Source organism: Martes martes (genome assembly GCF_963455335.1).
Source record: "Martes martes genome assembly, chromosome: 8".
Lineage (NCBI taxonomy): Eukaryota > Metazoa > Chordata > Mammalia > Carnivora > Mustelidae > Martes > Martes martes.
Genome location: NC_137895.1, coordinates 103,756,507 through 103,770,936, shown reverse-complemented (window position 1 = coordinate 103,770,936; position 14,430 = coordinate 103,756,507). Strand labels below are relative to the sequence as shown.

Here is a 14,430-nt window from a genome sequence, read left to right as displayed (position 1 = left end):
ACTGTGGATACTCACAGTTCCTGGCACTGCAGGATGCTATCAGGTTCGTAGGCAATAATGTCAAATTATGACATGGGGGTGATACACAGAATGCACAACACAGTAACCAACGCAGAGCAGTTTTCAATAAATGTTTGACAAGTGACTAAGTAAACGGATGTATGGGTAAATGCGTGAACAAATAAACAAGGGGGAAGCCCCCATCCCTGGGCACGCCAAGGAGTGCGTTTGTTCTCAGAAGCCAATGCTCCCAAGATGAGATAAATAACCAGTCCTCCAGCAACTGCTCAGGCTTAGCACACAGACCCAGCCCTGGGTCCTTCCTCGCACCTGCCTCTGTCCAATAGGCCATGCCCAGTGCAGCTTAGTGGCAAACGGGACCCCGAGAGATGTGGGGCTCCCGTGCACTAGGCCCACGTGGAGGAGAGAGTGGGCAGCCTGGACTGAGGATTCCTGGGCACCGTCACACTCCAACAGATTCTATGCTGACCTAAGATGCCTACGTGCTTCACTCTTGTCCTGGTTCTTCCCATCTCTCAACTATGACAGTCACCTCTCTCTCCTCTCTCAAATAAATCTTTAAACATTTTTCAAAAATAAAACAAAATAAAATAAAAAGGGGCGCCTGCATAGCTCAGTCAGTTAAGCATCCGACTCTTGGTTTCGGCTCAGGTCATGATCTCAGGGTCATGAGATAGAGCCCCTCATCAGGCTCCATGCTCAGTGGGGAGTCGGCTTCTCTCCCTCCCCCTCTGTCTGCCCCTCGCCCTGCTCTCCTGTGCTCTCTCTCTCTCTGTCTCCCAAATAAATAAATGAATAAGTCTTTAAAAGAAATAAAATATACGATGACAGTCACTTGTGCTCTGTCTGCTCATGCAACCTTTTCCCGAGGACCTTCTTATATTTGTTTTTTGGATAACACGTCTCTCTCATCACATAATAAATTTTCCAAGAACAGGGTTGTCGATGTCCTGTGAATCCTAGATCATGCTGGCCACAATCTGCTGAACAGCCTCAGCATCCCAGCGGAGACGTTCAGGGAGCAAGGAGCCCCCGAGCCTCGTGGGAGAGGCAAGGCGACAGGGTCTCCAAGAGAGGAGACGGCATGCTCAAAGCAAGCGGGTAGAGCCGGTCAGCAGTGACAGGAGCCTGCGAAGGCCAGACTCACATCTCCTTCTCCTGGTGGAGTTGGGAGGCCTCTTGTTGGAGGCTTTCCAGCTGCTGCTGGGCATCCTGCAGCTCCCGGGACGTCCGTTCCAGCTCCCGGGCCAGCTCCTGGTTTGTGACTTTCAGCTTGGTATTCTCAGCCTTGGTTTCATGCTCATCATTTTGGAGCATGGTGCACTGGCCTTCCAGCTGGAACAGAAAGTGGGGGAGCAGAAGGGAAAGGTAAGCAGCCACCATCCAGTCTGGCCTGCCCCTGCCTCCCCTCACATTCTCCACCTACAGGCGGGAGCCGTCACGGCCAGCCATCACGGCCCCACAGCCTCAAGGGGTTTCTTCCTGCTCCTTAAATCACACGGATGCACTTCTGGAGGCAGCGGGAGCTTTCAGAGCACTTCTCATCTCTCCCCTGCCTCCACGGGGCTGCTGAACAGTCCAGAGGGAGCGGCACCATTCAAAAAGACTGCTTGGAAAGGAAGGTCAACGCTCCATCTGCGCGTCCCGCAAACCAGTGACGATAATGCTAACTGTGATCCTCTCATCCGTGGTCTTGAGAGCCAACCTCGATCTCTTGTGTCCTTTCAGCCAATTGTCTCCCTCAGCCCTGATGAACATGGAAGGCAGCTAAGTGGCATTTTCCATAAAACCATCCTTCCCAGTTCTGAATGCTGACAGTAAGTCCATTTGTCCCTTTTTCGTCTCTCAGCTAAATAAGGCCAATTCCTTTAGTTTAGAGAAACTTTGTAGGGTGGCCAGAAACCCTGGAAATTCTTAGGAAACAGCTAAAACAGGTCAAACCAAACACATACCTTGTTTCATGTCCCTAAAGCAGCTAAAAAAAAACCCTCTGCATTTGTGTAAGTGCAGCTTTTCTTGGCTGGTGGTTCTGCTTTGCAGAGCTTCCAACCCTCTCACCAGAGGAGGAATCAAACCAAAGCAAATATATCATAATAAATTTAGTTTAATGAATGTGGCCAGGAAGGGGAGGAGGAGGCAGCAACAAGGAATTTTGTGTGATTCTCAAGAGGCCTGTGTAATCAGGAAAGCATGCAGTAATTAAATCGAGTGGCAATCATTCATTTGAGGGATAAGTCTAATTGGTAAGAACGTAATGCATAATAGCGATGAGGAGTAGGGGCAGGAGAAGGTAGGGCTGCAGCAGGAGAAGGGGAAGGCAGCCGGCCGGTCCCCGAGTGGGAATGATCTTGCTTGCAGAAGGAAGAAACCAAAATCCATAGGCTGGGTAGCAGCAGAGTGGGACAGCATATAGCTTCAGCATGGGGCAGCTTCAAGCATATTTTAATGTGTCGCTAAAAATAGCCCTCTCTATTCAAGCAAGAGCAATACGTCTGGGTCTGTCCAGGGCTGGATTCCTTCCAGCGCCAGACAAAATAAAACGGGAGGCCAAGTGGCACCCTGGTGTCTCTCCCCAATGGGCCCTGGCTTTGGGGAGGAGGTTGAGAGCATGAAGTTTGCCCAGGGAATCAGTCTTCCCAGGGTCATTAGCCAGCCCTATACAGTGCACCACCCAGATTACCTCCTGGGGGGTCAAGTGCATCACAGCCCCATCTGGTGTCTGCCTCCATCCTGGGGGGTGATGGGAGCAGCCACAAAAAAAGGCTGACGGACATTTTGGGGGCACACAGGAAGACCAGGGATGAACAAATGGATCTTTGAAGAGCCTCTTCCTACTGGAGGTATCCGTGGCCATGGGAGGAAAGAAGGCAGGAAGACATCACTGTCTGCAGCCTTCCCCAAAACATCAGCAACTATGTCCCTTGTATCTCAGCATCCCCCTCTTTCCTGACACAGGAAGCAGGCAATGAATGAACGCGTTGGCATTCTGGTGGCTCCCGGGCATAATTATAGGACGACGTCTTCAGATGCCTCGAGGGAGAATTCTTGGCAACTTTCCCAAATTGAACACCTGGCTCGGGAGAGGTGAAGGCTTTATCCTGGCATCACCTGTGATTTCAAATACTATCTTTCTTCTCGGATTAAAAACGGACCAACAAACCAACCAGCCCCAGGCCTCCAGCGAGAAGCAGTGTAGCGGAGGGGCAAATGGGCAAGAGCCAGCAGGGGAGGGGGTGGGGAGGCCGTGCTCCGAGGGGGCCACGGAGGCATACCCATTTCTGCTTCTGGATGAGCTGCTCCAGCTCCTGCTCCTTTGACAACAGTTTCTGCTCGAGCTCCTGACTGTGGGCCTGAAACCGCTCCGTGTCCTGCCAGGCCGGAAGAAAGGACACGTGAGGCCCAAATGCACATGGGATGGAGATTTCTCCCTCCCCTCCCCCCACCTCGTATCTGCTCAGCCTCAGGGCCCACCCATCCTTTCGGCCTTTGGGGCCCTTCCCACCACATTCCAGGGCTGCGGGGCCCTGCCTGGCCAGGCAGTGAGGCCCAGCGAGACAGAGAGACCACAAGTGCTCCGTCATCCATGACACCAGGTTCCACCGAGTGTGACCATGACCGGGGACTGTGTGCCACGTCTACCCTCCCCGCAACCCCCCTCCAGAGAGAGGCAGTGTCTGCTAGCGGTGGAGTCCTGAACACGGAGAACAGAACAGGGGCCTGAGTTCGAATCCCAGACCCCCACCTCCCCCTCTGTATATGGGGGCAGGGGCAGAATATCCTTCCAAAATGGATATTCTGTTCCATGTTGGGTACTATCTTTCAATCCCTTAAATCTGCCGTTGCTGGGGAAACACAGGGCATCGCTTCTTCCCCCTGAGGGTCTAGGTCCTCACTGTTTCCCACCGCGATGGAGGAGTCCCAGCCCTGCTCTTCAGGAAGTCGCTGCCCCTGTGCTCGACAGCCCCTCCCCTCCTGCCCTACGACTGGGCTTCCCTGCTCTGGAAGCTGACGACGCAGTGTGAAGGGGCTTGGGGTGGGCAAAGAGAGAGCCATGTGGGCTGTCGGGAGGGCTGACACTCTCATGGAGCCTGGTCTGGCGCAAAGACCCTTGGCTGGGTGCCAGGAGACTGGGGTTCCAGCCCTGGCCTTACCCAGCTGTCCTTATTTCTTTGCTCACATGGTAGAAACAAACACTTGCAGGCCCCCTGCAGCTCTCCACTCTCCCGAAGGCAGAAAGGAGATGAAAAATGTGCAGGAAGAGAAGAAACCATTATAAGGTCCATATAATCACTACTGGAGCCCCTGGGGGGCTGCCGGCCCAGGAGGACGGAGTGGGATGCTGCTCGCTAAGGGGACTACGAGGTTGGGCACGATGGCGCCCCTAGGGGAATGGAGGGCATGCAACCACTCCCAGGGGACAGGCCAGTGGCCACCTTGGTTCAAAAGCTCAGGATTTGGCTGGGCTCATCCTCTGTAGATGCCACCTGGCTCCTCAGGCAGGTAAAGAGCTCCGGGAGAGCCTGTGATGGTCTCCTGTCCACCATGAGCGACTGAAGGAGCAGGATCGAACCAGGCAGCACCTGCTCTCAACTCTTCCACCAGGAATCCTGCTTCATTTAGTTTGGGGCAGTGCTCCCAGAGTGGGCACCCTGTGAACCGGGCCGGGGCTCGGGGGACTGGGGGGGCAGCTCCCAAATTCCAGTACAAATGCTGCCATCCCCACAGGGGGCCGGCGGAGCCTGGACGGAGTCTCTTACTCCAGAGCCGGAGCGTGCAAGCGATTACACATTTCCCTCACGGTCAAACTGCTCTGTGTAGCGCCAGGCTCCAAGCCCTGTCCGGAAGGGTCAGCCCTTCCCACGCTGTCCTAAACTGTAACACCACTGTCCTCCCCTTGGGACCAGGCAAAAGCCAGTGTCTGCAAAACCAAACACATCGGGGCGCCTGGGTGGCTCAGTGGGTTAAGCCGCTGCCTTCCGTTCAGGTCATGATCCCAGGGTCCTGGGATCCAGCCCCGCATCAGGCTCTTTGCTCATCAGGGAGCCTGCTTCTCCCTCTCCCTGCCTCTCTGCCTACTTGTGATCTCTGTCTGTCAAATAAATAAATAAAATCTTAAAAAAAAAAAAAAGAAAAACAAACACATCTTCACAGTTCCCACATTTCCATACAAAGTGTACGTCTAAGCACTGAGTCTGAAAGCCGAGAGGTACTAAGCAGGGGAAGGAGGGAGCAGAGGGTGGGTGAAGGGGTACAACAGCGTGGTGACATCACCTTACATGATACAAATGTGTCCTTGAAGTTTCTCCTCCCACCTCCCCCGTTCCCAGTTCCCATGCATTGGCCCACCTTCCGCTTCTGGAAAGCAGGCTTCTTTCCTTAGCTCGGACCTTTGACCTGTAGTCATGACCTAGAAGTAGATCATGTGGGGTCAAGAGAGTGGCTTTCCCACTGCAGGGAGGAAAAAGTCTGCTGTTCTCAGAAAACTATCTTAGGGTCCACTGGGTGACAAGTGTCTGGGTACTATCTGCCTTATGCTCACCCAACTATGCTGAAGGTCAGGGGACAGACCAAATGTTTTAAAGCCCCCAAAAAAGGGACGCCTGGGTGATTCAGTGGGTTAAGCCTCTGTCTTCGGCTCAAGTCATGATCTCAGGGTCCTGGGATTGAGCCCCACATCGGGCTTTCTGCTCAGCGGGGAGCCTGCTTCTCCCTCTCTCTCTGCCTGCCTCTCTGCCTACTTGTGATCTCTCTGTCAAATAAATAAATAAATAAACATCATTAAAAAAAAAAAAAAAAAGCCCCAAAAAAGAAGGGAGGGGAGAGTCTGGAAATACTGACAAGCCTTCAGAGGGATCTAGTCAGAGAATATGACTGGCTTTTCCTGGAAAGCATTCCAACTCCACCTCAATGTGAATGGCATCTGTGAGAAATAGAACCTTGGTGTGGATAATCCAACCAGCGTAAAATTAAAAATTCAAACCAACTTGCATTAAGGAGGAGGGATGGGGTTGTGATAATGACCCAGGTTTGGTTCTGAGAGGCACAGGGTGACATGGTCTCTACGTTGTATCCCCGGAAGTCACATGTTGAAACTTAATCCCCAAGGAGGTGGGACCTTTGGGACGTGAGTGGGTCCTGAGGGCAGAGCCCTCACGAGTGGGATTAGTGCCCTTATAAAAGTGACCCCAGGCACTTGCCTGCCCCTCCGCGCTGTGAGGGCACAGGGAGAAGGCCACAGCCAAAGCCAGGAAGTGGGCTCTCACGAGAGTCTGACCACCACGCCGGCCCCCTGAGTTGGGACTTCTGGCCTCTGGAGAAATAAATGTTGTTTCTAAGCCCCTGCTTATGGGATTGTAATAACAGCCTGAACGAAGGCAGGAGGCTACCCTTCAAGATTAAAGACTTTTCTGCCGAGAACCCACCAAGTGGATAATCCAAAAATAGAGGAGAGAGCTTCCTACAGCTTTGTTTTATAAATATGTTCTCAAAAGGCCCCTGCTTAGCTTGGAAAAGGGGTGGATTTCACCAGTTCTGACCCCCCAAGGCAAACAGCAGGGCTTGCTAGGAGGCTAAGTGCCAGACTAGGAACAAGGCATGCAAGTTTCCAAATGTTCTCCCACAGTGTCCGAGAAGGGTGGGATTTGACCTGTCTTGGGTATGACATTTTCTAGGTGTCTAAGAGAAAGGACGGGAAGCGTAGACTCTAATGATGGCCCCCTGAGGGGAGCTGCTGGGCACGGAGTGCAACGGACCCCATCCGGTGGGCCTGTCCCATGGCACTGGGGAGCAGCCAGCGTCAGACCCGGTCTTCAAGCTGCTGTGACGGGCAACACCTGTACCTTCACATTTTTGTTCATTTATGCATTCGTTCCTTTGTCCCCTGTTCATTCATTCGGTGATTCAGCACAAGTTTGCTGAGGACCTACTGTGCTCCAAGCACAGCTGCGGTGCTGAGGACACTTCAGCAAGTGAAATAAAGATTCCTGCTCTTAGGGAGCTTTGATGTCAGTAGGAGGAGACAGACCCCAATCAACAAAAATAAAGATGGAATTTAAATGCCACATTTGAGGGGGGACAGATGCCTTGGAAAATCTAAATAAAGCAGAGAAACAGGGAACCCACGGTGCCGCAGGTGGGGGGACCCTGCAGTCTTGAACTGGGGGAGGGGGGCAGAACCGGCGAGCTTTCCGCCGGGCCCTCAGAGCCGAGTCCCGGTGTGCACTCTTACTTTTAGGAGAAACTGCTCCTTCTCATGCTTGATTTGCTGTTCCATCTCCTCATAGAGATGCTGGATTTCTTCATCATAAGCAGCAATTTTCCTGCAGAGGTGGCAGAAGGAGAGTCTGATGAGGTCTACACCCAATTTCCTTTATCCCACAGCGTGAGTCCTGGAGCTTGGGCACCAGGACCCCATCAGGAGCCTGGGGTGGTAGGGGGTGACTACGTAGGTCCCATCCCCCAAAGCTGCGGGATCGGTTCCCCAGGATTAGCGGACCACACAGGCCTCGCGGGACCTTCTCCTCCTCCCAGGTGAGGAGGCCATCGTTTCTAGATGACCCTCACACTCCTCAGTGAGGTTTCTCTGACTCCGTCTTCCTTAATCTCACTTTATTTCAACAAGGAGCCCCCACCTCTGTAGATGGACCTCCCTATTGTCCGCTAGTCCTTACACCTGTAGTGAGCCCATAAAGTTGTATTGTGTGGGTTTCTTTCCTGTTTGGTTTCTTGGCTGCTCTCCTTCCCGGTTTGGATGCTTTCTTTCTACTTGGCTACATCAGCACTCTCTGAACGGCACTGTCCGAGGGCTCTCCCAAAACCGTGTGCTTGTTGGATGCACATTTCTCAGCAGATGTCAAAGGATTCCATGATACTGACAACCACTGACCCATGCCCCCTCCAAAGGAAGGGGAGCCACACCTGCCCAGTGCTCGTGCCATCTCAGGTCCAGCATGAGAAGGGGCAGGCTGATTCAAGGTGGCGGTAATAATGAGATGTCCTCATCCCCCCTGCCAGCATCTTCTCCCTACGCCAAAGAGCCCCATAGGACTGAAAGTAAATACCCAGAGACTCTGCTCCTACACAGAGACCAAGACAAATGTGGCTATGGGAGCAAAGGTTATAGGTCATCCCTGGTGGTGTTCCTCCTTCTCTCTCCAAAGAGGTCCTCCTTAAATACCCTCCCCACCATGTTAAATGCCACACACACACATCCAAATTCAAAGAGGAAGGCTGAGCATCTGACCTGAGATGGAACTTACCTGGCCAAAGCATCCCCACTCCCAGGGGACTGCACTGTGACCCCACTTCTCTGCCTGCCAGTGAAATCTCTGGCTCGGTGCACCCTGGTCCTCTCTCTCATGATCCTCTCTCTCACCTGTTAAGGGGAATCCAGGCCCAGGAGCAGGCTGACATCTTGGCTCTCAAGGTCTGGTTTGAACATACATATACTATAAAAGTTGGCACTTGCCATTCTAAACTCAAATGGTGGCAAGCCCCCCGTTCCCTTTATTCAAGGAAGGAGACTTTAATAACAAAGGAACGGGCTCTGGTTTTCAGTTCTCAGAGGTACTCGAGAGATTTCTGAACAAAACATCAAGGATGGCAGCGCGTCTATTCCTCTACGCCCTTCATCGTTTGAAGCCCCGCCTTCTCAATGTCCACGCAGGACTCTGATCCAGGCCAGGCCTTTCCCGCTACCCAAGGAATCCCTTCCTTACTTGCTACCCTCGTCTCATGCACAGACAGAGCATGACTAAGGAGGCATTTTGATTGGCATTCTTCCAGTTCTATAAGAACCACAAAACTGACCCAAACAAGGAACTGGTGTGAGTCTTCAAGGCCAAGGTCACTCATATCGAAGCAGAAGCCTCTAAGTTCCCTTTCTTGGCTGGACCCCCCCCCCCCCAAAGCCAGAAACCCTTGGAGTGAGCGTGGCAATGGCCTCAGGATGCACTCAGCGAAGGGACACTTCCCCGAGCTGGAGCCCTGGCTTTACCACCAAGCTGGGCGTAGGAAATGTCTGGTTGGCTAGGAGTAACAAATCTCTTCTTGCTAAATGACAGACGCTTTGGATTGTTACTTTTGTTATTAGCCAGCTCATAATAAATACAAGAAAATCTTGGTGAGCAATAAGGAGCAAAGCTACCTGCTGTTGAATAGGGACACCTCAAGGGCAGACAGGAACACTGCCTGAGCGGACTTTCAGAAACAAAGTCTTCTCTTGGTCCCTGGAATTACCTTCCTATGCTCAAAGAAATCCCGGTGCTAGATGGCAAGCGGTATCAAGGACAATTTTACACAGTGATTCCAACTACAAAAACACCGAAGGACTAATAAAGTGAGATGAGAGGAACTTAAAAATTAATTTGCTCTGATAAAGCAATACCAATTACAGTCGTCCATTACATGGATAAACAGCTTATAGCTGTTTACCATTTATGCTTAATAACCATACAGGGCATCAATTCTATACCATCATTAAATGCATTATATTAACTTTGCTCTAAGTTTTATTTGATTAAATTAAACTCTTTTTCAGGCTCGCATGTCAGTTTGCTTATCATAAAGTAAGTAATTTTGCAGACTGCTAAAAAAAACAAATCGGGGGAAGGCAGAAATAGCCTCCGAATGGTGCCTCCTTCTAGCCCTCATTAACAAAGATTGGGTCCACTGCAAAGAAGCTCTGGGGTTCCAGGTGGGCATCAATGAGCCGGAGTCCAGTCTAACCAGATTTATCCGTGGAACAAAACCTCTGGAAATGCTTTTGAATAAAGCTGGTATCCTAGGGGACTTGGCCAGGTCTGAAGGTCTTTAGAGCATGAGTCCCCTAGGACTGATCAGCTCATGACCAGCCTGAGTCAGACACATGTGCCCCAGGAAAGGGGTGGGAGTGGAGGGCACCGTGGTGCTGTTCACACCACTCACACCACTCAACTAGCTCAGGGCTCTAAAAGACTGGGTTCTGAACCTGGAATCAGCTCATATCCTCAGTGTGACCTTGAGTGCTCAGACCTCCTTACATCCCAGAGTAGCACCTGCCCCGAGTTCGCCCACCCCCGACCCAGCACCAGCGTGATGAACAAACAAGAAAGCGGGAATGAAAAGCATTTGGAATCCCAAGGCCCTAAATAAATATGAGGGATTGTTGATACCATCATTACATCATCATTAGGGGCTGTGGAGGGCAAGAGTCATGGTACCCCAAAGGGAAGAAGGTCTCAGTTTCAAGGATAAAAGTGCTGCCGGGCTTGGAAAAAGTGCGAGGCGATCAGGAAAATGAAGAACGGACGGCTTCGTCAATGAAAGCTCCTGTCATATGCATCTGTTAGAGACGCAGGCTGCGTGTGAGCGGGAGCTGCAGAGCCGGAAGCCTGTGTCTGCAGGGAGCTCTGCAGTGGCCACGAGAAGGGTAATCGTGAGAGACACTCTAAAAAGGTCTGTGCGTGCGGCATGTGGCGCACCAGCAGGCACATCGTATTCCTCCACCAAAGGAGAGAAGCGACCAGTTACGTTGGCTTAGTACATACATCTCTGTTATCCACAATTTCAAAACCACTTGCGTTGCCCAATGCACACATACACTTTTTTGTCTTCTCTGTGAGGATTTCCCCACCTATGCGAACCCTCGCTGACCCCTTCTCTGAAGTCTTAGAACATCAAATGTCTTTAATTGAACGTTTCCTTTTGAAATCCTGAAAAAAACGGTCTCGTCTGGGCTGATGCTGTCTCAACGAGGTTAGGACACTCGGACACTTTGTCATCCACAGGGTCTATGCTCAAGAGGTGAATGCTGAAAATCTGTACAAAATCAATTTAAGGCTTTACTGGGGGAACACCAGATTCCAGAGGAATTGGAGAATTTCAGGGTGGGAAGGCCTGTCTGATCCAACCACATGTTTTCCCCGGGGTTAAACCCCTTGCCACAATGTCCCTGCCGTGTATTTACCCAAACTAGATTAGAAGACCTCTAGCGAGAGGACACTTGGCTGGATCTCTAAACAGCTCTTTCATCTTTGGAGTGTCCTGACTCACAGAAATATATCTTTCTATGGCTCTGTCCCTCGTCTTCATAAAAACCCTTTAAATATTTGAAAACAGCACTGAGACTTCAAGGACTTGCCTTGGGTTTATGCCGTGCCTCTTTTTTTCCTCCAACCATGGCTCGCATGGATTTTTTTGTTTTTGTTTTTTTTTTGTTTCGTTTTGCTTTGTTTTGTTTGTTTTGTTTTGTTTTGGTACCTCCCTTCATTTTCCTCTTTCCTCTTTACTCTTCTCTGAATGTGCTCTGATTTAGCATTCTTGAGCCGTGGAGCCCCCAACCGAATGCCCAGTGTGTGAAATCTGATTAGCACAGCTTAGAGCTAGACTAGGCCCGTCTTGCTCTACACACTGCCTATCTATTCATGCAGCCTAAAATCACATTAACTTTTCTTGGCAGCCACATCACACTTGATGAATGCCGAACCCATTTGTCAAGTAAAACCTCTAAATCTTTTGTCTGTGTGATTGTTTTTCTTGTAAAGATGGTGCTACTGAATCATATCTCTTCTGCCTTGTGCTACTGTCATTGGCTTTTTAGACACCAGAGCAAGATCTCAGATGCAATTCTGTTAGAGTCAGTCTGTCTTTCCAGCGTGACATTATCTTAATGGATCCCAGCTGGTCATCCGGTGTCCTCAATGACCTTCCAAGCTTTATTGGTGTTTTAAATGTTCAATCATAATAGAAGGTAAATAATATATTGTCTTAGTTTGTTGGTTTTGATGATTTAATTCATCTGAAAGTTGTTTAGAGGAGTGTTTTTATCTTTATTTTTTAAAGATTTTCTTTATATATTAGAGAGAGAAAGAGAAAGAGAGCATGAGTGGAAGGTGGGACAGAATGGGGGAGAGAGAGAGAAAGAGAGAGAGAGAAAAGTGGGCTCCCCACTGAGCAAGGAGCCTGATGCGGGGCTGCATCCTAGGACCTGAGATCATGATCTGAACCGAAGGCAGACACTTAACCGACTGAGCCACCCAGGTGCCCGTAAAAGAGGTTTTTTTTTTTTTTTTTTAATATAAAAACTACTGGTTTCTAGTTTATTGTATTAGTAAAAATATATATATATATATATATGTATGTATATGTATATATATATACTGGTAGGGTATGTAATTCTTGGAATCTATGACCTTTCCTGTGCAATCAAAAACATTATCACATTTTGCCTAACTTCCATGAGAAAAATGTGTATTCTACTGCAGGGCGCACAGCTCCGCATTTATCTCTTAAATTAACCTTGCTGCCTGGTAGTCCTAAATATTTCACATACCTACAGTGCTTTTTGCCTGACTAATGTATCAAATCCTAGATAAGTTTGCTAAAATCTTCTTAAGTCTCGTATTTTTTTTATCAAATTTTCTTTGTTTTCCTCAAAGTTTTTTGCCTTACCTATTTTGCTGCTGTTATTTGATGCCTAAAAGTTTATTTCTGTTGCATCTTCTTTACATACATACATACTTTACTTTACATACATACATACATTAAAAAAAGTATTTTTTTATGACTACAAAATATTCTTTCTTATCTCCCTTTGTTCCTGCCACTGGTAAAAATATCAAATAAAACAAAGACAGTAGTCTGTAATAGAGCTCTTTGAGCTATTAGTACCATGTGGGCATAAATATTCAACCTATTTCTGTTAGCCATTCTTAAAACACTCCCCCACAACCCAGGGCAGTATTTATTTAATTATTCCCTGTTTGCTATCTGTGCCTAGTTATTTGGAGATGCAGGGGGAGGAGGGACAGAGACGAGGGAGAGAAAGAGATGTGAGCTCTCAGTGAGGCAGAGAGACAAATGTAGGAAGGAGGCAGCGGAACAGTCATGAGCACCAACATTTGTCCTCGCTTTCTCACTCTTTGCGTATAATAGCTGGATAGTGCCTCTAGCACATTCCAGTGCAGTCTAGGTTCTAACCCGCTGAGAGCTATGGTTGGCTCAGAATTCCTTAGACCCAGAGTAAAAAGGTCTTGGTTCAAATCCTGATCCTGACATTTACAAGCTTTGTGGCCTTGGACAAGTCCCATGTCCTCGGTGACCCTGAGGTTTTCTGTTTCTGTAAAATCAGATACCAATGCCTACTGTAGAGTGAAGTTGTGAAGTTTAAATAAGATAATGCATGTGGAATTATTTAGTATAATAGATAACTGATAGGATGCATTTAATAAATCCTAAGTAAATGAGTTATCTGATTCTCCAGGGGCTTGTGGACTCCCTTTTAAGAGTTGCTGCTTTATGATTCCTCCTGATTTGAACCAAAAGGCAAGTAGCAACTCAGGAGGAATCAGGCAGCAGCAGACATGTGTGAGAGTGGGGAAACATAAGGAACAGAAGGCTTGGGTTAGAACAAAACCTGAGGCGGATCAGGAAAGAAGAGAGAGCCGTGACATCACCATCAACATTAACTAGTGGTTAAGCCCTTTGCAAAGTAACACGCTGGGTAAAATAATTTAGACCAATGGGATGGGCTCTGTACACCAGGATTTCAGCACCTAAGAACACCAAGTCCAATGCTAAGGTGGCATGGAAGGAAGGAACAGGTGGAAGGAGCCCCATGCTGTGCCGCACACCCCACTCCGCTGTGCCTCCCTGGCTTGGGCTCATAGCAACTTTGGGGCCACAGAGCCTTACCTGGAGGGAAGTGGACAGAGCCCCCTACTCCAGTAGCGGGAAGGATGGTAGAGTTCTCGGGAGGAGAGATGCTGAGTCCAGAAAAGGGAGATTTTCAAAAGTGAAGGAAAGAAATAACAATTATATACTGAGGATGCCATAGGGCAGTGATGGATCTGAAAGAATGAGTCTTATTGGAAGCCAGGAGGAAAGCTCCAGGTCCAGCTTAGAGGACAGAACGACACCCAGGGTGTCTGACTGGGGCAGACACCTGCTCCATAAAAGAGAACGATAAACACGTGCGTAGCATTGGAGATTTAGGAAGGGATATGTGGGGAAGGAGTAGGGGTGCAGATACAATACAAGGCATAGTTCTGAGAAGCCTTTGCAGATCATTTGCAGGGAACTGAAAGGTGAGATGTAGCTAGCAATAATTTACCCTGCCAGGCTCCCACAGGGACTGTGAAAATTAATTAACCTTCCCAAAGTGATTCGCACACGGAGTTAAGGTACCACACTGGAGTAAAGCTTTAATTCAGTACCACCGGGGTTCCAGCTAATGACAAACAGGCCAAAGCCTTCCTACTATAGAGTATGGTTTTGTCAAAAATATCCTTCCCCTGTTTTCTGATTCCATTCGGCCTTCATTTAGGAACAGAATCTGTCCAGATTTTAGAAGGTCTCAGAAAGTCATCTGGTCAACCTTCTAGGTTCTAGGCAGGGGTGTCTGAAATCATCTCAAGAAAATAAGTAGTTCCT

The 14,430-nt window shown here is 49.1% G+C and overlaps 1 protein-coding gene across 1 annotated transcript in view; it reads right to left on the bottom strand.

The window, feature by feature from the left end:
* CRACR2A (calcium release activated channel regulator 2A) overlaps nucleotides 1–14,430 on the bottom strand; it is a gene marked incomplete at both ends in the record, with an annotated part of 69,303 nt that overhangs the window by 34,209 nt on the left and 20,664 nt on the right. Inside the window, 3 exons of the mRNA XM_080811348.1 lie at nucleotides 1,169–1,356; nucleotides 3,294–3,389; nucleotides 7,250–7,340. Of these exons, the coding sequence (XP_080667474.1) occupies nucleotides 1,169–1,356; nucleotides 3,294–3,389; nucleotides 7,250–7,340 (375 nt within the window). The remainder of the gene's footprint in view (nucleotides 1–1,168; nucleotides 1,357–3,293; nucleotides 3,390–7,249; nucleotides 7,341–14,430) is intronic.